The sequence below is a fragment of the Sardina pilchardus genome, chromosome 8, assembly GCF_963854185.1.
Source record: "Sardina pilchardus chromosome 8, fSarPil1.1, whole genome shotgun sequence".
Taxonomy (NCBI): Eukaryota; Metazoa; Chordata; class Actinopteri; order Clupeiformes; family Clupeidae; genus Sardina; species Sardina pilchardus.
In genome coordinates, this window is record NC_085001.1 from 7,372,125 (window position 1) to 7,396,582 (window position 24,458).

A 24,458-nucleotide genomic window follows, 5' to 3' on the forward strand; every position below is an offset into this window, starting at 1 on the left:
TTATTTATTTATTTTCGCAAATCACTGTTTTTTTTTTTCTTACACTAGGTTGATGAAGGTGAATATAGGATTTTCACACTTGTTTCCATGTGTGCCTCTGTCAATAACAGACTTCTCTCACTGTTTTCAGCATGTTGTAAATAAAGCTGGGATTCATGTGTAAAAGGTGTGACATGTTTGTGTCACATTTGCTCCCTGAAATTCCCAGCATTTGTGGCATCATCTTCTTAGTCTGGTAGGGTGAAGGTAAATTCTTGAAACGTGGTTGAAAAATCCAGTTCTTTATATTTGTTCTATATTTTAGGCTGTAGGTTGTTGACATTAAGTTTTGAAATCCTGCAACACAGTTTTCCTCAAGATGAGATTCTTCCTCAGGAAGAATTTATTCTTCTGCTGTTCAAGGCACCAGTGGAACAACAACCTACCACACTGAAACCGGTTTAGGTGATCAATAGCCTAGTAATGTGAATCACACAGTGCTGAAATGGCTAACAACAAAAACATTCCAAAGAAGGAAAAACCCTTTGTGGAATGATGATATATTTATGTAATCAGCTGCATCATATAATCAATAAATTTACAATGAACCGTACAATCACTTTGTGGTCAAATTTGTCCTCCACACCACCACCACCACCAGTAGAGTACAATCTTTCTTTCTTTTTTTTTTATCAAAAAACTCTGTAGATGAGCATGTCAGTAATTGGCATTTATTGAAGTGCGTTTTGCTTGGCTTTAATGGGGTCAGTAGCCTATGCAAGCTGAGCAAGCCAGAGACACAAACAGTAAACAGTGCTCCCACACCATTCACAAAAAAACCCCTCCGTTCTCTCTCACTCGTACACACCCCAATGTCACTCTGCAGTGCCCACCACTTGACTTGAGTTCAGTGTTGGAATGTTAATACAGGAGTTATATCTAGTGCATTTTACTGATGCTGTTAGTGAAGCAAGATACACTATTCTTGAAACATTTAGAACATTTCAAAACAACAAAGTCTTTTTTTTTTCTCATTAGTTGGTCATCCATCTTGTTTTCTATGGCTCTCCCCACTTTTTTGACTGTAGGAGCTGACTGTCTTCACACTGGAAATTCTTGGGTTGGGATATAGTAAGGCCACATGAGAAATTGCACACTATATTACACACTGACAGTTAGGATTCCACAGAATGGTGTTCTTTTTTTAAAAAAAGCTATCCCCTTTCTGTATATCCTTTTTTTTAAAGATGGTGGGTGAGAATATTCAAAATGGCTGCCCAAGTATGGTTTCCATGAACACCTCCAATATAAACATTTTGTTTCCTTTCATATCAATATTTGTTCCCAAAGCGCTTGACCTAAAACCAATATATTTTACACTGCAATTGATCCTTAAAGACAGTACATAATATTTAACATTTGTACAAGAAGGAAAGAAATGTTCTATAGTCACAGAAAAGAAAAACAAAATTCTACATCCGTGGGTGGCTGTATGAATCCTTCACCCACTTTTTTCTAACAAGGACAGCTTAACAAGTGAGGTTCCGTTTTTTTACATAGTCTCCCTTTGATCAATATAGATTTTTAATTACGGGTTTCTTCGTCTTTTTTTCTTTAAATAATCTGGTGACACAATACAGCACTAAAATGGAGCAGCTAGGCCCGTCATTAAATAAGTTCAATAAGGGCCCAGATTTAAATGTCAAGTACATTTCCTTTTCAAAAAGACTTAAAAAAAAGGATTATCCACTGTAGCTCTGGAATAAAAATAAATAACTTAATAAAAAAGTAACAAAGTCAGAGAAGCTTCATTAACTTGGGGATGCCTTGGTATTGAGAAAATGTAATCCAGGGGGAAAATCCACACGTGACTTGAGGCAAGAGTGGTGGCAAAAATAAAAAGAAGATTCCAGAAGTCCACCAACTGTAAAAAAGGTGGGGATTGAGAAATGAAGAGGTTGTTGAAGAGGGACTGGAGACTTGGAGGTGTTCCTGTATCGGCAGTTTGGGAGACAGAATACTGTGTTGGTGGAGTCCGCTAGCGGGACACCATAAGTCTGTCAGTAAGAGGTCTGCTAGGCAGCAGAGGACATTAAGCCTCTCTCTATCTCTCTCTCTTTCTCTCTCTCTCTCTCTCTCTCTCACTCTCTCTCTCTCTCTCTCTCTCTCTCTCTCTCTCTCTCTCTCTCTCTCTCTCTCTCTCTCTCTCTCTCTCTCTCTCTCGCTCAGAGTCAATAAAACCCAAGGCCTCCCTCCACTTTGGAATCTAAGAGATGGCATGGACAATAACTATTCCTTGCTTAACTTCAACCCTCTTTAATTTACACAGCTACTCAATCGGTAATTCATTCACTCCTTCAAGCCTTCGGTCGGCTCTCAGTTTTGCTTGCTCTTGCTTCCCCAACATTTCGCTCTCTCCTTCCGTCTCTCTTGTTCACACTGTTTTGGTGTTGCTCTCACTCTCCTCTAAAATCGCTCCCAGTGTTCTCTCTCTCTCTCTCTCTCTCTCTTTCTTCCACCATGCAGTCTCTCCCTCTGTCTTTCACACATTCATCCTCTCGGCGCTGGTAGCTGGGCTACAGCAAGTCTACGATATGTAACACAAGGGGGGCGGGGCTTCCTCCGCAGACTGTCCGTCAGTCCGTCCGTCCGTCCGTCCGCCTGCCTCTCTCTCCATCCATCGTCCTGGTCGTTGAAAGAAAGAAAGGAGGGAAGAAGGGAAGCTGAGGCAGCACAGAGGAGATAAAGAGTCTGTTTGGTGTCGCAGAGTCCCCTCTGAGGAGGGCGAGGCGAGGGTGTAGAGTGGGGGTGAGGGGTGGGGGTAGGTTTGGAGTTGGTGACTGGTGTATGTGTGTGTGTGTGTGTGTGTGTGTGTGTGTGTGTGTGTGTGTGTGTGTGTGTGTGTTTGAATGTGTGTGGCTTCATTCTTCCCATGTCCTCTTGCTGCTGCCTGGCCCATATAAAACATTCCCTGGTCCTTGACTATAAGTTGTCTTGGTTATTTTTAATTTTTTTAATTATTATATATTTACTTTTCTTTACAGAGTGAGGAGGCCCAGTAGAGGGGTGAGGCCGGTCATCCACATCCAGGCGTGGGCTCTGACGCTGAGGGATCCACTCTCTGGCATTATGGCCCCCGTCCAGGGGTCCTATTAGATGAGAAGAGAGAATAATGTTTGTACAGAAGATATAATAGACTATAATGCAAAAAGAAGGTGTAGGGGATTTTGGGACAAAAAAGACCTCAACTCGTGGTAGCAACATATGTGAAATATAGCTTTTAGCATAAGCAATACCCCACCACAAGAGTAGCCCACATTGCGAGCCATTAGTCTACCGCAAACAACGCACTCATCTTGACCTCCACTGCAGGACACTGTCCACATATGAATATAATAAAAAATACTTTCTGTTGCTTAGCCACAGGCCATCAGCCAGCACAGACAACAATGTCATGGGCATAGCAAACCACTACAGCAAAACATATTGATTAGGCATAGCTTGGTGTGGTCCACTGAAAATTGTTTCCATTTTCAGCATAACGTGGAGGCTGTGCTAAACATGACAACTAGAAACTAGTTAACACCTGGATTACTTTAGCTGGAGTTGACATTTTTAATATCAGAAATGCAAACATTTGATAGTTAAATACATTGGGATAAGGTAATGGTATCCCATCATGTCAATATCACAGCATACTGTAGCAGGCTACATCGTAAGCTAATGTGTGCTCTCCCCTCACCGGCCCTTCACACAGTGTCTTTGCATTGCTCTCTTCGCTGATGAGATGAAGTCAGAATTTGTGACTCACGTATTTATTCAATACATCATTCATACATTAGTATGTTATGGTGTTGGGCTGGTGCCGGTGGGGGGATGTACCGATATTGGACAGTGAATGGCTGGCAGGCTACCGATCAGACAGCCATTTCCCTTGCCAGTGAGTCAAAATGAAAAAAAAGTGACGTAAGCACCACAGCTCTGTCCAATTGAGTCCCTTTGATGCCATATGAGCATGTCTGAGGAGGTCTGAGGGATTGCTATCGGTAGCCGGCCATGCTGGCTCAGCAGTAGCTTGAACAAAGTGTGACACGCACTGCAGTAGTTAAGCTTTTGGAAGTCGGAATTGTGTTCGACTTTTTTTTTTTGCTTGAGTTTGTTTGTTCGGTCAAGTTCAAATATTTCTTTAAATCCCTTTGGGAGAAAATAAGAGGAGACTCTAGGAGACTCTATTGAAACGCATTGACATAAACGAACACATTTTGGCTCACCTTGCTTCCACAACTTGGATTGCATTTTTCTTCATACTCCTGTGGATGACAAACACATATTTTCAGCCATCTTTTCATCAACACATGACATGAGTTTAATATACAACATCCTAGAAAATGATGCAAGAAAATGATCCAAGAAAACCTTTTAGAACTTCTATCCCTCACTGAAATGGCAATCTGAGATATCACTGGATAAACTGGCATGATACAAGCTAGGCACAGCCTATAATAAATGGATATTTTATTAATGTTTACATGAATTAAGCTTGTATACGTTTAGTTTTTAATAGTATAAGTTTAGTAGCATAATAAATATACAGTACACATGATACATATTCACAAACATTCAGCATTACACACACGTTAATTAAGTGTTTCCACTTATTCATCTATCATTAAATCAATCATCCTCAATAATATCCATAAAACTGTACTGTTGCAGTTAACATTATACAGTCATCCCATATTCCATATGTTCATGTTAACACGTTGAAGGTGAAAAAAACACCTTAGTTAAATAATTTATCAAGTCAAGCCTAATTCATTAGCTGGCATAAAAATATGGTGTGTACTTGTGTCAAAGGATGCTTAAATGTGGAAATGTGTGGCTCGGTACAGGATGAGGGCATTACTGAGGCATAAAGAAAAAACATGACGGATGCCCTGACATAATGACCTTGAGAGCAGTGGTTATGAGGTCATTCTGGATTATAAGACCAAAGACTTCAATCATGTCGTTGTGGCGTGTCATTTAGTGCTCACGCAGTTGGGAATGAGTCAAGGAGGGAGACAGTACGTGCATCGGCACCGTCGCACTGACTGTCACACCTCCGCTTTGATGAATTATGTTGCCCTGCTTGATGTGATCAAAACGATGACATAAACCTCTCACTCACATATTAGAGCCTTACTGGAATCCATCATTGTGACTGGAGAAAATGGACAAACGAGGGCTGAGGTAGGCTGGGAGTCTGATTCAACAGTTTCAATATTTATGTTTTTTTTTTTTTTTTCATTTGTTGGTTTATTCAGGCCCATGCAGCACAAAGCTGATTCTTCCAGCAGGTTCTTTTGTTATTGCCCGTGCCTCCCTCGGAAGCAGCTTGATGAATTACCCAAATTTGCCTGTTCATAAGCAGTTGGTAGGGTGATAAAAGAGGTATGAATTCATTTTGTGACTTCTTTCCCCTCCCACCCGTTCCTCAACCCCATTTCGAAACAGGACTCCATCGTCTTTATTCATGAGTCAAACAAAATTAGGCACAGCCTCCTCCGTTTCTCTATTCATTAACGTGTAATTCAGTCCAAAATGGCTCAATCCATCAAACCGTATGTCAACCACCATTCCGAACTATATGTCCCTTCTTCTCCTCCTGTTTAGAGATCCAAATGGGCCTATACACATTTGCACATCAGTAGGTACACAATATCTGATACTACAATACCTTCTGATACTACAAATGACTGTACTGTAACTGACCCTAGGCAGATGGGTTAGGCCCTTGAGTGGTGGATCTGTCTGAGGTTTCTTCCTATAATGTATCTCCATTTCTAGGGAGTTTTTCCTTGCCCCTGTTACTCATGGGCTCTCTTTGAATGTTTAACACTCTGTAAAGCGCCATGAGACATGTGTAATGTTTTGGCGCTCTATAAGTAAAATTGAATTGAAAATTGAATTGAATATCACATGCTTATAAGCCTAGGCGGTGGCCGGCCAACAACTCCCCCATTACTGCGTCGGCATGATTAAATGAGCCTCTGATAAAGCCGTTAAAGTGCCGATGCCACTCTTGAGACAGGGGGGTGCAGGTGTGCCGTTGCCGGCCTCCGTTACCACAAGGGTCCCCCGAAGAACTCTAACGGCTAATGACTCGAGTCCGGGAGAAGCCCAAGGAGTGCTATCTAATCAGACAGGGTTATCGAGAGCCAGGAGCTGCCAAGAAAAATGACCTGCCGTTCTTTTCTCTTCCCCAACCCCCCCCCCCCCCCCCCCCCACACACACACACACACACTCTGGGCGAACTGCATGCACTGCAGCAGGCCAAAGGGGTGTGTGACCACACAGCCAAACCATCCTGACCTGTTGGTTGTGCTTCTAATTAAAACACAAAAACAGCAGCCATGAAAGGGGAATCGTAAAGTGTGTGCACACGGATGAAACAAAACATGCCTAAAACATTAGAACATAAATGATGATTTGCCTTCCATCCTTTATGGTAGAAAAGCTAGTATGGTCCTCTACCCTTTAATTAAGATGCACCCTCTAATTTAGATGGCAGGTCTACATTTAAACAAACTATTACTGCCACATACCATTAAGTTCTCTTAATGCACACAAATCACCCCAGAGCTTTACGCGTCATACATTTATGTCTATGTTTCAGCAGAGCAACTGCATGCTTGTGTTTTGAGAGCACTGAGGCACACACTGTATAGGCTTTTTGGTTTCCCATATTTGTACTTTTGGTGGCGCCGGCTGCCGGCTTTGATGAATGTGGTTTCCAGAGCAGCGGCGAGGTGGTGGGGAATCTGCAGAGTGCTGCTGAAATCCAATTCATTAAGGCCGGCAGCCATGAGCACACACACACACACACACACACACACACACACTGGTGACATGTGTCCAGATCACTGGCCAGACAGCGCTTGGGCTGTTATCACTCACAGGGACTCACACACACACACACACACACACACACACAAATATGAAACACACACACACACACACACACACACACACACACACACACACACATAAATATGAAACACAAACACACACACACACACACACACACACAAATATGAAACACAAACACACACACACACACACACAAATATGAAACACAAACACACATACACACACAAACACACATCCAAACATGAAAGGATCAAAGGCATATGCACGGATACTGTGCTGATCCAAATGAGAGCATAAATGTGCACACACACACACACACACTCACATAAACACACACACACACACACACACACACGCACACACACAAACACAAACAGACAGACATAGACATCCAATCCCATATCACTACTGAAATATTCCCCCTCCAGCTTGACCACACATACATACTCCAGAACCGAATCAAACAACCATCGACAGGCTTTTTCTTTTTCTTTTTTTTTTGCTGTTCTTTTTTTGAAACGACAGAGCCGAGCACTCGCACACTGGCCTACTTCTCCCCGCCCTGCTCGCCTAACTCGATTACGACGCATTTCTCTTATTCAAAAAAGATTCAATCATGTCAAGACGTGCCTCTCCCACTTCCATTAGGCTCCTGCAGATGGGCCAAGCTGGAATACATTAATTCCGGCGTATAAAGGCAAAATCAGATAATGTCAGTAATTGTTGAACTGGAGACGGGGTAAGCTAATGTGAGCTGCTAGCTCTAAGCGCGCTTGTCTAACTCCGCGTGTTCGCATTAGTATGCACATATTTGAGGCTTCAAGGACATTTCTGTTCTGAAATGCTGGCTTTGAGAAATGGCAATTCGTAGCGCAGTCCTGGAGCTTTTTTCGTGAGAGTCAAATGATTTATTTGTTCATTTACATATTCATACTGTTTGTTTAGATATGGTTATATTTTGTGGATATACTTTGTAGCGCACCAGCTTGATAGCTTAAGTAAAAAGTCTGTTTGAGATTTGTGGACTATGTACCCCCCCCCCCCCCCCCCCCCCTTATTGAATGTCTGAGATATTGGAGGACAAATTTTGAAACGGGTCTTGATATGAAAATAAGTGGGCAACAAAGTGTCCAAATTCCATTCACACCACTGGCATTCGTCCTGCCTGTACTTCCACATCATCCAAGTCTTAATAGTCTTTTCCCAGGAATTCTTTCAGCATTTATGATGCTCTTTGCACCATCTGATGGAACAGACCTGACCTTCAAAGGCGTGTGAGCGCCATATGCTGTTCCTTATGTTACAATTCTAAGAAATAACATCGACCTTAAAAGTATGTTTGCAAAAGAAGTTTGGTGATGCTGGAGACAGACATGTGGAATCAGGCACCTAACATCACCGAGGGAGGTTTTTTCAGGATAGCGTTTTTTACCGCATTCGTATGGCTGTCTCACTCAGCGTTATCCAGCAGAAATCCATAGCAACTGATATAGCAAACAGCGGTTGCCTACGGCTATGGTCACTCAGAAGATAATCGGAAATAATTGACTTCTGAATGCATTTACCTTCCAATCAGTGTTGAGTGTTTCAGGCTTATGTAACAAATGTCAATAGTATAGTCTCAACAGTTACCCCGCTACTGGTCAGCTGCTGCCAACATGTGCAGCACAATAGATTTTGTTGCCCCAGTGTCAGAACCAGCACTGCTGTGTGCGTGTGTGTGTGTGTGTGTGTGTACGTGTGTGTGTGCATGTGCATGTGTACGTGAATATGTGTGTGTGTGTGTGTGCATGTGCATGTGTGTACTGTATGTGTGTGTGTGTGCGTGTGTTTGTGTGTATTCACAGACAGAGTACAAAGACAAAGTAGAGAAACGTTTTTGTTCAGGCAATGCCAAGAAAGCATGGGAAGGGTTAAATCAGATGATGGGCAGGGAAGTGAAGAAAAGTGCCCCACCATCCCACCTTTCACTTTTACCATCTTTTGCAAATGACTTAAATGTGTTTTACAGCCGTTTTGATACAACAAACTTTTGTACCGAATGTGATGAAGTATGTAACTCTGTCCAAGAATATGTACCAATTACACTCACTGAACATGAAATAGCCTCAAGTCTGGTGTACATTAAACCCAATAAGGCCCCAGGACCTGATGGCCTCAGAGGTATAGTGCTTAAAACCTGTGCTTATCAACTAAAAGGAGTTCTTACTAAGTTATTCCAGTTACTTCTACAGTCATGCACAGTTCCTAAATCATGGGCAATTCCATATCAGTTGGAACAGGTCCGACACCATGGTCCTCAGTTTTTCCTGATTTTTGGTCCAAATGTTCCTCCATGTCTCATTAGAAGAAAACCAAAATTTTAGCTGGGTATCTTGTTTAGTTTCTGAGATATGGCTCTTCAAATGTGGTTAGACGCGTCCTAAAAAAAGGCTGAAAATTCTGGATTTAATGAGCACCACTTTTTTTTAAACCCCTCTCCTCTCTTAAGGCTACCATATTATTTTCTAAAAATTTGAACACTGGGGCAGTACCCTGTGTTGTTGTCCAAAATCATAAGGGAATTACAGTCCTTCCCACCATTGGAGACTTATTCATCGAAACAAACCCATATTTGTTTTGAAAGCAATGAAAAAAAAACCTGTTTTTGTTCTCTTATGGTCATGAATGGCTAGCACTTACAGTTTTAAAACTCTACATATATATAGTCCATGAGTAAGAGAACATGTTGACAAAAAATTGAGAATGTTAGTTTTCGTATTTCGAGGCTATGAGCCTTCAAAGTTGGCCAAAATGGCGTTTTTTCCTAAAAATGCCACTTTTATTGCCTTTTTCCAAGGACAAGATGAAATGCAAATCCAACATTTCTTTTTTTCTGCAATAGTGTGGCACTTTGTAGATCATGTGAATGTGGTAGATCCAACCTGTCCATTTTAATATCCCCACAGCACATGTCTGAAGTTAGAAAAAATGAAAAAATGTCTTTGCTGAAGGAGGTGTTGGCTTGATTTGTATGAAACTCTTAGAAGGACAATATGGGGTGTAAACCCATTTTGTCTTTTTGAGGGATCAGCATGCCATCCTGTTAACAGGATAAAAATCTTATATCCCATTTTTACTCTTTATTGATCCCTTAGAATATGTCCAAAAGTTGTCATAAATGAAAAAAGGCGACTAAATTGAGGGGCTTAAATGGCCAAGTGGATCAAGTCACACAAGGCTAAAAATGAAATATAAGACAGAAGAGATACTGAGGGAGAACACTGTGAAATGTATAACCCCTGCTATGATGGCCTTTGAACTCACTGTGTCCTTAACTGAGGTTCATTCTTATTAAACAAATTTCTTCTGCATGAAGCATATTGTCTCCTGGTTGCTGTTGGAGTTACCGTTGGATGCAGCTTGCATTGTGATTTGTTCTAATGGTATCCCTGGACAATTAACCCGAGATCCACTTAGATAAACATAACCCTAGGACCAGTGAAAATCCTACACTTTTTGGTCATCCATATCCATCCATAAGTTAAACCCTAAGGGAGGATTTTTTTTATGTCACACAAAGTGGGTACCAATCAACTCCAAATGGTCTGAAACATACTCCTACATAATATCTCAAACCATGATTTTGGCCTCAACACTTCAGCAAATTTCATTTTTTTGTTTTTTCCCATTCGTTTCAATGGGAAATAGTTTTTTGCGAACAACTCTTGAACGGAAGGTCGTAGACTCAATCTGATTTGCTCCATCAGACATAATTCGACCATGAGGATCAAGCAAGAAGTAAATGTTTATTTCTATGACCTTCCGTTCTCTAGATATAGTCTTTTTAATTTTTTTTTCCTGTTTTAAACCAACTTCCGGTTATCACAGGATATTAGGGACACAGTGGGTTCAAAGGCCATCGTAACAGGGTTAAACATTTCACAGTGTTCTCCCTCAGTATCTCATCTGTCTTATATTACATTTGTAGCCTTGTGTGACTTGATCCACTTGGCCATTTAAGCCCCTCAATTTAGTTGCCTTTTTCATTTTTGACAACTTTTGGACATATTTTAAGGGATCACTAAAGAGTAAAAATGGGATACAACATTTTTATCCTATTTACAGGATGACATTCTGATCCCTCAAACAGAAAAAAATGGGTTTACACCCCATATTGTCCTCCTAAGAGGTTCATACAAATCAAACCAACACCTCCTTCAGCCAAGACTATTTTTCATTTTTTCTAACTTCAGACATGTGCTGTGGGGATATTAAAATGGACAGGTTGGATCTACCACATTCACATGATCTACAAAGTGCCACACTATTGCAGAAAAAAAGAAATGTTGGATTTGCATTTCATCTTGTCCTTGGAAAAAGGCAATAAAAGTGGCATTTTTAGGAAAAAACGCCATTTTGGCCAACTTTGAAGGCTCATAGCCTCGAAATACGAAAACTAACATTCTCAATTTTTTGTCAACATGTTCTCTTACTCATGGACTATATATATGTAGAGTTTTAAAACTGTGAGTGCTAGCCATTCATGACCATAAGAGAACAAAAACAGGTTTTTTTTTTCATTGCTTTCAAAACAAATATGGGTTTGTTTCGATGAATAAGTCTCCAATGGTGGGAAGGACTGTAATTCCTTTATGATTTTGGACAACAACACAGGGTACTGCCCCAGTGTTCAAATTTTTAGAAAATAATATGGTAGCCTTAAGAGAGGAGAGGGGTTTAAAAAAAAGTGGTGCTCATTAAATCCAGAATTTTCAGCCTTTTTTTAGGACGCGTCTAACCACATTTGAAGAGCCATATCTCAGAAACTAAACAAGATACCCAGCTAAAATTTTGGTTTTCTTCTAATGAGACATGGAGGAACATTTGGACCAAAAATCAGGAAAAACTGAGGACCATGGTGTCGGACCTGTTCCAACTGATATGGAATTGCCCTCATGGAAGTCGTCTAATATCGTGCCCATTCCCAAAAAATCTGGAGCCGTAGAATTAAACGATTTTAGACCCATTGCACTTACTTCCATCTTATGTAAATGCATGGAAAGAGTTGTAAGCAAGCGTATAACATCTTCTGTATCCAGCTCTTTAGACCAGTTACAATTTGCATATAAGGGCCAGAGGGGCACAGATGATGCAACTGTAACCTTGTTCAATACCATATCCAAGCACCTGCAAGTCAGCACTCACTATGTCAGAGTATTGTTTATAGATTTCACATCTGCTTTCAACACTATGCAAGTACATATTCTGCTGCAGAGAATGGTGGACTTGGGGGTAAATGGAGGGATAATTCACTGGGTAAGAGACTTTCTCTCTGACCGCCCTCAAAGAGTCATTGTAGGAAATATGGTGTCAGATGAAAGGGTGTTAAATACAGGAGCACCACAAGGGACAATTTTATCACCATTGCTCTTTTCTATGTATACAAACGAGTTTGAGATTCACCACAAACATTTTAAACTACTAAAATATGCAGACGATATGGCCTTGGTTGCCCTACTACAGAAAGGAGATACTGGCAGAAAACACCTATACTACAATTATGGGGTAACCCTACAAGACTGGTGTCAAACTAGTTTTTTAGAAATTAATGCCAGCAAGACAAAAGAACTCATTATCCAAAATGAGAGAGGGAGGATACAGCCAATAACGATCAAGGGACAGACAGTGGAAATGGTCGATAATTTCAAATATCTTGGCACACTTATCGATGAGAAACTTACTTTTAAGGAGAATACAGATTATATTTTTAAGAGGTGCTCTCAGCGACTCTATCTGCTTCGAAAGCTTAACAATTTTGGAGTGAATCAGAACATCCTGGAAACTGTATACAAAAGCTTAGTGGAAAGTGTCCTATCTTTTAATATGATTATGTGGTATGGTAATCTAAACACCCAAAGAAGAAATAAACTGCAGAGAATAGTGAGCATAGCCTCAAAAATTATAGGTAAGCCACAAAGACACTTAAGCAGTATTTACCAAGAGCGTATCAAAAAGAAAGCTGAAAAAGTCACAGCGGACCCCTCCCATCCACTACATAGTGAATTCGAACTACTACCTTCAGGGAGGCGTTTTAGAGTACCTACAGCAAATAGAAACATTTTTTAAAAATCCTTTGTCCCTAATGCTGTGAAGGTGCTAAATAGCAATTAAGACACACATAAGGATAGAATTGGCAAACTTCTTAATTAGGCTACCATTTTTTACCTATTTATTTATTTATTTAGTACTTTTGTAAAGCCAACCAGTGAATGCTACTTTTTCATGAAATGTATTGACTGTGTTTGTCTGTCTTGCTGTCTTGGTTATGTACTGTTTGTAATGTCCTGTCTTTCATGTATCCCTGTATTGTATTGGTGAAACCGAAGGCAAATTTTCACAATCTGTGGACAATAAAGTTTTCGTATTCGTATTCAAATCTTCTTGCATCTTATGCACGCTTTAAAGATTATGACATCATCACTGTTGACCGCACACTTGCCTCATCAAAGGGAGTTTCCTCTCAAAGGAAAACGATCTCCCTGTGTACAGTAATCTCCATCCTCAAACCTCAAAACCCTCCCCTGATCGTGTCACAAAACCTTCCCCTGCATATGTTTCTCAAGACAATAAACCCACTGGCTCGGAGCCACCCGCCCTTTCGTTTCTCTCTCCCTCTTTCACCAGCATCTCTCCGAGGCAGGAAGAGATACATTAAGGCTCTGCTCTCAATCTCTGATGCAAGTTTGACAAGTTTTAATTGCCAGGCATTGTCAGAGGAGACGGTGAGGGCTCGGCCATGTTCCCCCAAGGCACACGCTAATTATAAACTCCCTGCTTGAGTAATCATATGTCCTGGCTTCTCTAATTACCATTTTTACAATAAATTGAGCATTGCACCGAGGAGGCTGGGACATGAGCAGCACACACACACACACACACACACACACACACACAAAGACATGTGTGTACACGCATATACACAAACAGTGAGAAAGAGAGGCACACACACACACACACACAGACCCACACACACACTTATAATGTCTCCCCCACCCCACTACAGCCCTGAATCAATATTGACATGCAGTTGGGAGGCTCCTTTGGGAGAGCAGAAGGACATGCACTCTCCTCGTCTCGTCTCCCACCCAGGGCGTCGTTCTCCAAAAGCCCCGCTCGCTCGCTCGCTCGCTCGCTCGCCCGCCAGCCCGGCCGCCCGCGCGCTCCCTCGCTCCCTCGCTGCCTCGCTCGCTCCCACACACACTCATTGTTTGGTTAATTAGCAGCCCATCAGCGTCTCGGGAGAGTTGTTTACAAGGCAGGGAAATGACACACTATAACGGATGACCATTCAATAAGCCGTGCAGCCGGAGCCTAAGACAGTGCGCTCTTCAGGTACACGTTGTCACCTAATTTATTTTCGCTCTCAGTGAGCAGCTTTGCCGCGTCTCCGCTATGCTCGGCTGAATTAGCATTTTTTTCCACGCCTGGCCTTTTTTTCCCCCCTCCAGTCTTTTTTTCTCCTCCTTCTCACTCATTTTCACACACTACACACACACACACACATACACACACTACACGCTCATAGACACACACACACACACACACACACACACACACTGTGTGTGAAACATTTAAAGTGCTTTCAAAACTTTCATTGCTATACCCACTGGTGTATTATATAGGTAGTCTCTGTGTGAAATGTGTCAGATATAATACAATACACTCTGGCTTTTTCATGTTGGTATTAAAGATTAGTGCCCTATATGGGCCCACATTTATTTCAACATTATATATACAGTGTGTGTGTGTGTGTGTATATATATATATATATATATATATATATATATATATAAAGCACATCACCATTCCAAAGAACACATATAGGGACACAGAATCACCCACTCACAGCCATCACACAGGCTGGCCACATCACACGCTGACATTTATGGAACAATTATCTTGAAAAAATGGCACATGGCAGAAATTCAGAGTCCAGGTGAGTCACATACTGCTTTTGCACTTAGTTCTCTATTAGTTTCCTCATGTGAAGGGTGTGTGTGCGTGTGTGCGTGTGTGTGTGTGTATGTGTATCTTTAAACCTCAAAGCCACACAAACACAATAGGATTATGTGAGGAAGTGATGTGAGAACTGGGATCTGTTTGCATTGTCTCTTGGAATAGATCTGTCTGTTATTGTCACGTGCCATTTGCTTGGCCTATCTAACCTCAACCACACATCTGCCCTTTTTCATGTTTTGCTGAAGAATTCTCCTGCATGAATAACGCAGACGGATGTGGTGTGTATGAAGTTGAAGCAACTCACCAGGTCGTTACAGATGGGGTAAGCACATGGGTCCTCATCTGGCTTCATCTCACTTGTATTCAGCGTCGGCTTGGTGACGCGCACCATCACTTCCTGCTCCGGCTTTGCCGAGGTGGTGGGTGGAACGGTGGCGGGCTTGGGCCGGTCGGTGCCGTAACCAAACGCCTGGATGGCATTTCCTGCAGAGGGCATGAGGAGGAAGGATGCCTTTAAGACTACTGTAGTGTCCTCTGTGTCAGAGGAGCATTGGCCCAGTGGCAACACACACACACACACACACACACACACACACACACACAATTGCGTGATGTTTCTACATAAAGAGCATCTGCCGCTCTGCACTTGCACCCCTTGGTTGCGCTGCTCATACAGTTCTTTTCTTAAGCCGCATATCACCAGAGTTTGGGATGATAGCAGCCCCTTCATCTGATTTGAATATGGATGGACTTACAGCACATGTCATAACTCAGTTAGTTGTCCGATCGTTACTTTCCCCGCCATTAATGTACAGTACTCAGCACTCGGCTAGCATTGCTGTCAAACTGCATCCGTAACTGAATGCGCGATGCAACAGTATGGTTTCATCGCCTCTCGTTTAGCCCGCACATCACAGTGCTACAAGCCATATATTAGTATCTTGTCTTCACTCACAATGGGCCGGTTGAGAGGCCTCAGATAAGTGTTGACTCTCGGAGATGAGTCTTAATCCGGGAGGAGGACACTCTGCACAAAGACACTCTTAAAGTGGCGAGGATGTCCTTGAGAGAGAGCCTCCCTCGTCGTCTGCGGTGGCGGCCACATTGAAAAGGGATCATTATGCTAATGCTGCATTGTTGCCCGAGCTCCATTGGTGCTCCTAGCCTTTCAGGACTTGAGACAGTTGATGGGTTTAATCCCTCATTCGAATACATTAAGCACTGACCTCAACAAACTTTACGATATTAAAGAAAGTTGGAACTTCAAGCACCGCCACAACAATAGTACTCTTGGGTTGGTACTTCCTACATCAGGACAAGAGAGGAAGGACTTAAAGGAAGGTTGGGACTTAAAGAAAGGGAGCGTCAGGGTAACTTAGAGCTTGGCGTAGTTGAGCAGAATCAAACACTGAGGCTGAACATAGTCAAGCCATCGTTTCCATGAAGAGAGTCTGTATATGTTATAATGAATTATGCACAGTATACATACTGTAATGCACATACTCATCACCTGTCATTTAAGATTATATTATTACAATATTCTTATCTTCATTGTTATTGGTCTCTAATGTCCTTGTGACATGTGTGACAATGTCATACCATGATACACTACTCTGTCATCTATCTGTGCTGTCTAGAGAATCTGCTCTGAGATGAATAACTCTGCAATTTAACAGTTAACCACGATATATGAGAAAAGAGAGAGATTAAAGTTAATTATACTTTCAAACAGTACGCAGTTTTATTTATTTTTTTGTTAAATGTTAAGAATGGAAACTATTTCAAGACAAATTGAAGTGTAGATTCTTAAGGCATACTTGTATTTTTTCTTCTTTTCTTAAGAGTGCACCTTAAATGAAATCATGTTTCACAAGAGACAGGCCCTGATGTCAAACTCAAGCTGCACCATCTTAGGCTCCATTGTTGCCTTGCTGCCTCTGGTTTGTGTCAGCCTGCATTAGATAATCACAGGGTAATCCAGAGACAAGGCCCAGAAGGAGCGCCATCACAGTGCCATGGAGGCGTCTCTTTAAAGGCATCTGCACTGATGCTGTCTTCATTTGTGGGATTCAACAACACTCTGGAGCCTTCAGAGTAACGCTGGTGTTTTAAAAACAAAAAGTAAACGCCCCAGAGAAAGGGGGAAAAAAAGCTTTTGAGTCTGCCATCTCTTTCTGCTTTTATTTCTCTCTCTCTTACACACTCTATCTCTGTCTATGCCTCTCTCTCTCTTTCTCTCATTCTCTCTATATCTCTCTATCGCTCTCTCTCCCCCTCCACACATTCTCTTCCACACTCCCTCGTTCTCTTCTACACTCAAAAGCACACACAAGCCCACGGAAATACCTTCAAAGAGAAAGCGTCACAGTTAGCATTCTCCAGCCTCTACTCGTCTACTCAATTCTCAAATGACAAATGTCTCCTGACAGCGGCATCTTCAGGATAACGCGTCTCCCCGCACCCCGAGCCTGTTTCTGCATACTCAGCCCAAAAAGAAACAAAATGAATTATAATGCCAAAAGAAATACACCGCCGCAATCTATTGAGACTGTCTCCTGGCGTCACCCAGACAGAAAGAAACATATTCCCGTCATGTAGGCCTTATGCTCTTTAAATGACTCAGTAAGCTGTGCTACAGAGAGAGAGAGAGAGAGAGAGAGAGAGAGAGAGAGAGAGAAAGATGAAAGGGTAGAAACATAGGGAGCAGTCCTGAACTGGGGAAAATGCAGAGAGCTGGAGTGTGTCTTACTCCAACCCATCTTTCAAAAAAAAAAAGGGGGCGTCCTGTGAAGAATCGCGCCGGTTTTGTGTCTTCAGCCTACTCATGATGATGGAGATCGCTGTGTTTCAGGAAGCACGGGCACAATGAATCTGCGAAAGAAAAGCGAGCGCGGGCATGTGTCTTCAGGGTATAATGCATTGTCTCAGGTGATTGGCTAAGTGTGCTTGAGGAAGTGCTTCAAAGCTGCACTTTCACCTCACCGTGGAGAGAGCCACGGAGACAACTGACAGAACTTCACAACTTCACACGTCCGCCTCTGTTCCACTCTCTCACTCTTTGGTCTCCATCTTTCTGTCTTGTGTTTTATCCGTTTTTTTAAGGTTCATCCTTTGTTGTCGTCTTTGTTTTGCCAAGTCACCCTACCTATGTATACTTTCTTCTAAAACTTTCACAATCTTTTTTTCCCTTTTATTTGTTTCAGACTTTGCTCCCTTTATGCGTGACTTACGGAGACAGGTGTTCTCTCTGAAGTCCCGCAGGAACCTCTTGCACTCTTCCTCCTGGTTGCCGCTGCCATGACATGAGCAGTTGGGTGAGATGGAGAAGTTAATGGGGGTGGAGTCCATATAGTTGGGGGTCAAGTCGGTCCCTAAATACACATAAACACAGACAAACAGAGGAAGAAATGGTAAACAAACAAAACACAACATGTATTATGACACATCTCAAAACTAATTCTGTTTATTACTGGCACAAGCAGACACTTTCTGCTCCATCTCCAACTACACAATCTACATGATAAGTGATGCCTCCACAAGCGTCTGATTGATGTGAATAAATGTTTTAAGTTGCTTTAGATACAAGCATCTGATAAGAATACATAAACAAGCATTTCTGCCTGCATTGTTTGAACTACTCAGAAAAATAACACGGGTTGTATTTTACAGTATCTAATTATTGTATGTCATTGTGGTTCTCATTTATGTGAGGAGATCCTGAGGAGATCCTGCATTGCTCCACTCACCAATGAGGCCCACATATGAGGCCAGGCAGGCCTGGTAGTCCTCGTTAGGGCAGCTGTTGGTGGACTCGGAGCTCATCTGACAGTTTGTGTGGAAGTCCGCCAGTCTGGACCTTCAGACAAACAGAAATCACAGTTGCCTTGTGAGTGGGCTATACATCGGAAAGTATCCTCCTGTTACACACTTGCCTGACTGCATCAACAGTTTGTCGCTGTCGCTGTGTGTCTGATGCATCTTCATCATTTAAATAATGCTAGTCTGAGGGATTATGTGTGTGTGTGTCAGTATCTCCTGAGGCTCTCATAGATGCTGAGCAATGGCTGTGAAAATGTGTCAGAATATCTGAATATTTCTCTCTTTTTCTTCAGTTGAAAGAACAGCGAGTTTTGTATTTTAGAATTTCATATTTATCTTGTCATGTTTTGCTGTGTGTCTCAAATGTCAAATTCCTCTCTGTCTGGAACTAAAATATTTTGTCATACGAATATCTTTGTGTGTGCTTGTGTGTGTGTGTGCTGGTGGTGCGTATTTGTAAAGGATCATGTTTGGGGGATCAGACTTTGTGTACTGCACTGTGTTTGCGCATGTGTGTGTGTGTGTGTGTTTGACTTTGTGTGTGTGTAAGGATCGTGTTTGGGAGATCAGACTGTGTGTGTGTATGTGTGTATGTGTGTTTTGTGTGTGTGTGTGTGTGTGTGTGTGTGTGTGTGTGTGTGTGTGTGTGTGTGTGTGTGTTTGACTTTGTGTGTGTGTAAGGATCGTGTTTGGGAGATCAGACTGTGTGTGTGTATGTGTGTTTTGTGTGTGTGTGTGTGTGTGTGTGTTTGACTTTGTGTGTGTGTGTGTAAGGATCGTGTTTGGGAGATCAGACTGTGTGTGTGTGTGTGTGTGTGTGTGTGTGTGTGTGTGTGTGTGTGTGTGTGTGTGTGTGTTGGCGTGTTGATGCCTGCGGAGGCTAGTGGCTAATCCAGTCAGGGCAGAGTTGAGCGTGTATGTGCACAGAGGCAACCTTGCCTTCACGGATCACTGCTGCCTCCGAAGATGGACTGAATCACCATCTTTGCTTTCCTCTTCCCCCCCTTTCTTACGCCCCCACCTCCTCCTCTGCCTTGTACCCCCCCCCCCCCACCTCCATCTCCACCTCCATCTCTCTCTCCTTCTTTCCTCTCGCTCTCTTTCTCCCTTTCCACTTGGTTACACTCTCTCATCGCTTTTTGTCTTCATAAAACTGCCGCATATGTTTCTGCCTTTACTGCCTTCTCTTTCTCCTTTTCCATCCATCTCTCTCTGTCTCTCTCTCTCTCTCTCTCTCTCTCTCTCTCTCTCTCTCTCTCTCTCACTCACTCTATTACTTATTGATGGATCACTGGCCTGACCTCCCCATGTCTGCAGTTCAAAGGGAATTTCTACAGGCGTTTGCCCACTGCGAGGCTTCCCTCCGCAGGCAGCCTGACCAGGCAAAGAGGCCAAAGCCTCAGTCCCTACGTCACCGAGGCAGGTGTTTCTCTCTCTCTCTCTCTCTCTCTCTCTCTCTCTCTCTCTCTCTCTCTCTCTCTCTCTCTCTCTCTCTCTCTCTCTCTCTGTCTTTCATCCCCCTCTCTCAACTCTCTCTCTCTGCGCTGTGTGTAGTTTTTTCCTGTGGTAATTTTGCGAGATGCACCCAGCCCTCTAATCATCGCATAGCAACAGCAACAGCAACAGCAACATCAACAACAGCAGCAGCAGCGAGCGGCTTGCGAGTCCTTCCATCTTTTCCCGTGGTTGCTCCCCCACTGAGACACATTAGCATGGAAATAACAACACCTCGTCAGCAGGGCCGCACCAAACCCAGGGGCCACACACCCAAGATCCTCCACCGAGGGTCTACAGCCCATATATGTATCAAACCCAGGGGCCACACACCCAAGATCCTCCACCGAGGGTCTACAGCCCGTGAGCTCTGTACCAAACCCAGGGGCCACACGCCCAAGATCCTCCACCGAGGGTCTACAGCCCGTGAGCTCTGTATCAATCACAGTAAGAGGCAACACGTACACGTAAGCATCACAAGTGCTGTTGCTATGCACGCTTGACCCAGCTCCCAGTCCCTGTTGGTGGGTGAGAAATGGGTGAATTCTATATCAATCACAGGAAGAGGCAACGCGCGAGCATCAAAAGTGATGGTGCTGTAAACCTGCCGACAGCCTTTCTCTCCTGATGATTCCTTCAGCACCCTCGGTAACGTGTGTGTGTGTGTGTGTGTGTGTGTGTGTGTGTGCCTCACTTCACATGTGCACTTTCTGAACTCCCACAACGAGCCCATCCTCTTCCTCTTTCTCACGCGCTTCTCTCAAGCCTCCTTTTGTTTTTCTATAACGTTAGTTGTTGATTTGTTCTCAATTCACCAGGCTCAATTCTCCACGCCAAGACATCTGCTTCCAAACAGCACACACATCTCTCCATCTACACACACACACACACACACACACACACACACACACACATACAACCAACCTCCCACACATCAGCTATCAATATCATGTTCAACTTCTCACTTTCTCACGCACACACTCTCCCTTGGGTATAGTGCACGAGCACAGAAACACAGAAACACTCTCTAAACCCTAAACTCTAAACTCGTCTAAACTCGCTGCAATGTCAGCGTCAGCTCATCATGACCACCGGTGTCCACTCCCAACAATGACCGCAGCTCCGTTTCTGGACAGCCTGTCCTGCAGCCCGGATGGGGACGGCCTCAGCGGTACATAAATTGAGTTTAATTTCCTCCTCTCCCACTGCTCAACACATTCTGCTTTTCTTTTCTCTCCTCCGTCCATCCGTCTCCGTGTCTCGCGGTTTCAATTTGTCGGGCTGTTTTGTTCTGAGTGGCAAATGACAGGCTGTCAGAACCGCTATCTCCGTCCAGCACTGCTCTCCCATGACTAATGGCTGTGTCCTGCAGCCACAACTTCGTCTGAGAGGAGGCACTTTATGTGTGGACAGCCCACTCTCTATATTCGTGTCCCCTCTCTCGCTCTCTCTCCTTCTCTCTCTCTCTCTCTCTCTCTCTTTCTCTCTCTCTCTCTCTCTCTCTCTCTCTCTCTCTCTCTCCTCTCTCCCCACTTCTCTGTTGTTTATTCTCTTTCTTTCTCTCAGAGATAAAACACTTTGTGATGTGAATGTTCTTCTTCCCTCTTCCCACACTGCTATTTATCTCGTTCTAAGGGGGTGTGGGGATCATTTTTTGGACCCCAGAAAGTGTTTTGTCTCTCCTTTCACACACTCTCTCTCTCTCCCGTCTCAGTCGGAGGTGAGACTCAAAACTGTGTACTCTCGAGTGCTGTAGGAACCTCCCCTTGCTCTTTTGCTGAGCCTCTGGTAAAATCTAAAAAAAAAGAAGCCAACAATATTAAGATTTAGTGACAAAAGCATGTCAACAGATTTTGTGTGTGCAGTTTCAGACGGACTATCTCTGCTTATAAAGACGAGTACTTCTTATGTATTTGCACTCCAACATGACTCTATATGAGGCTCCAAATCTATACACATTTCCAATAATAATAATAATAATTAAAAAAACTGCTCAAGATTACTCAAGTATGAGTTTTATTTCGTGTACAGGGAGGGGAGAGGGACAAACAGAGCTGGCCGTTCTGCCCTGATCCCCGCGCCGCTGCCAGCACATATAGCCGCTGCTTGTCCGTCTGAAAGGCCAGTGCACACCTTCACTACTGCCAGCGCTCGCTGGCCTTTGCATGCCCACCGAAGCAGAAATACACCTCCGCCTGTTCCTGGCATATCCCTGGACAGACTAAACAGCTGCCCTTGACAAAGCCACCCGTCTCCTCTACCAGAATAGAAAAAAAACAATTACAAAAGGCACTTCCCTGAACAAATGCTTTCACACCATAGCTGCACTTCCCTGGTATCAGGGTGGCTCCAATTATGATTTCCCTTTTTACAGTTCTCACTTGGTAGATTTCACAATTGTGAAATAACGACGGGAAACTAACAATGTTCTTTCAATTAAAAGAAAAGCATTTGGACAAGATAGAGACAGAGAGAGAGAGAGAGAGAGAGAGAGCAGTGAGAGAGAGAGAGAGAGGGGGGGGGGAGAGAAAGAGATAGAGAGAGTAGAGAACAGACACTCACAACCACTCCAACCCATCATACAAAATCAAAAAGAGTGCACTCATACTCACTTTTGGGCAAGCGTTAGAACAAGACAAATAGTTACTTCACTAGATGAATGACATGCCAATTTTTCCCAATTATCTGTCCTTCTGTGACTGCCATCTCAGTCTAGCGCTCCTCCACAGGTGCGAGATAATAGAACATCATAACGCTCATGCAGCCATAAAGCTGCAACAGAACTAGAGTAGTTGTAATAGTAACCAAGTTAGCAATCGAGGGTCTTTGACAGAACCATAACCATGCTGCTCAGTGCCTCCCACTATCACAAGCTGGAGCACCTGCATTTTCACTGAGATCTTCCTTTCTTTGTTTAGTGTATTAATCATTTCATTCTTTCCCTCCTTATCTATTTATCTCTTTCTTTTGCTCTTTCTTTATGTCATTTAGACATGGGTATGAAGGCTGAACCTTGTGTTTTCATGCTGCCATTGTCACGCTCTCTCTCTTTCTTTCTCTCTCTCTTTCTCTCTCTGATCCCCCCCCCTGCCAGAAAATGCATATTTGGCATTACAGATTCCATCTCTGCTATTGTTTTACTCTGAGAGATTGCTAAGGAGTTGAGCAGAGACTCAAGGGTGACTTGTATTACCTGGAGAGCAATAGAAAAGACAGCGAGTGGAACCGGTGGGGGGGGGCTGCTCTGCAAAAGCAAGCTGTGCAGGTTTCTTTTCTGTGTGTGTGTGTGTGTGTGTGTGTGTGTGTGTCTTATTAATAACATCCCTCTCCAAGCGTAAGAGATGGAGTTTTTAATTAGGCTCATGTGCAGGACCCCTGTCTGATTTACATGTCTAATAACAGCTTTCCTGCCCATGCAGCAGGAACGTGCGCGGCCTCAAGATGGAAATGCGGACACGGCCCGTGAATAGACCCTGTCTTGTCTGGGCACCGAATGCTAAAAGCCGGTAATCCACGCTAAGTAGCCAAATCCCAAGTATTTGTGCTGTGGGGGTTTGTGGAAAAGCATGGAAGGGTCGAAGTGGGTTCAGTCTTATTTGCTTTCATTTTCGTATGGACGTGTTGACGGACTTGATGTTTGAAGGAGCTCGGAATCAGTAAATGTAGTAATTTTTTGTCTGTCTGAGAAAGACAGAGCTGGACGTGTTTTGCAGACATTACAGCCTCAAAGAGCATGACCCCGGACCATTTTCGTTTGGAAAAAATCAAACGCACGAATCAGACAGAGACGAGGAGGCAGGCGTAGCCCCGTCTCTTTCACAATCAGATGAATCAGGAGCATCCAGATGAATTAAGACCACAGGCACTTCACCGGACTCTAATTACATCTGTCTGTGGCCCATTGCTCGTCTAATGAGGCCGAAACTGATTTCTTATTTGTTTACTTGTTCTCTTTGAGATATCACATCGTCGCCATCTGTACGTTGGAGACTAGTGTTCGTCTGTCTTGTGATTGTATGCTTTTTTCTTTTTCAATTTAATCAAATATCTCTTTTATGGAAGCTGAAAGTACTAAGGGCTACACTTGTCAAGTCCATGAAAGTGGATAGGTCACAGAAAACCTAGCTGTTCTCGTCGAAGCTTAACGGGGAACATAACGAATGGATGAAAATGAAAGCCTGAAACAAGTGTTCTCTCTCTTTTTTCTCTCTCTCGTTCTCTCTCTGCTTTTCAACAAAAAAAAATAAAAAAT

General features: G+C 43.1%; 1 protein-coding gene across 2 annotated transcripts in view; it reads right to left on the minus strand.

Annotated features, from left to right (window-relative positions):
• Positions 1-519: 519 nt before the first annotated feature.
• LOC134088541 (GDNF family receptor alpha-2-like) overlaps positions 520-24,458 on the minus strand; it is a 91,981-nt gene continuing 68,042 nt past the window's right edge. The window contains exons 5-10 of one of the 2 annotated variants that reach the window (XM_062542538.1): positions 18,640-18,749; positions 18,124-18,264; positions 15,198-15,376; positions 4,251-4,289; positions 3,012-3,128; positions 520-2,664 (exon numbers count right to left, since the gene is read on the minus strand). In XM_062542538.1, coding sequence (XP_062398522.1) covers positions 3,018-3,128; positions 4,251-4,289; positions 15,198-15,376; positions 18,124-18,264; positions 18,640-18,749 — 580 coding nt within the window. In that variant the 3' untranslated portion in view covers positions 520-2,664; positions 3,012-3,017. Of the gene's footprint in view, positions 3,129-4,250; positions 4,290-15,197; positions 15,377-18,123; positions 18,265-18,639; positions 18,750-24,458 lie in introns of both variants that reach the window. The other variant, XM_062542537.1, reaches the window with a different exon arrangement.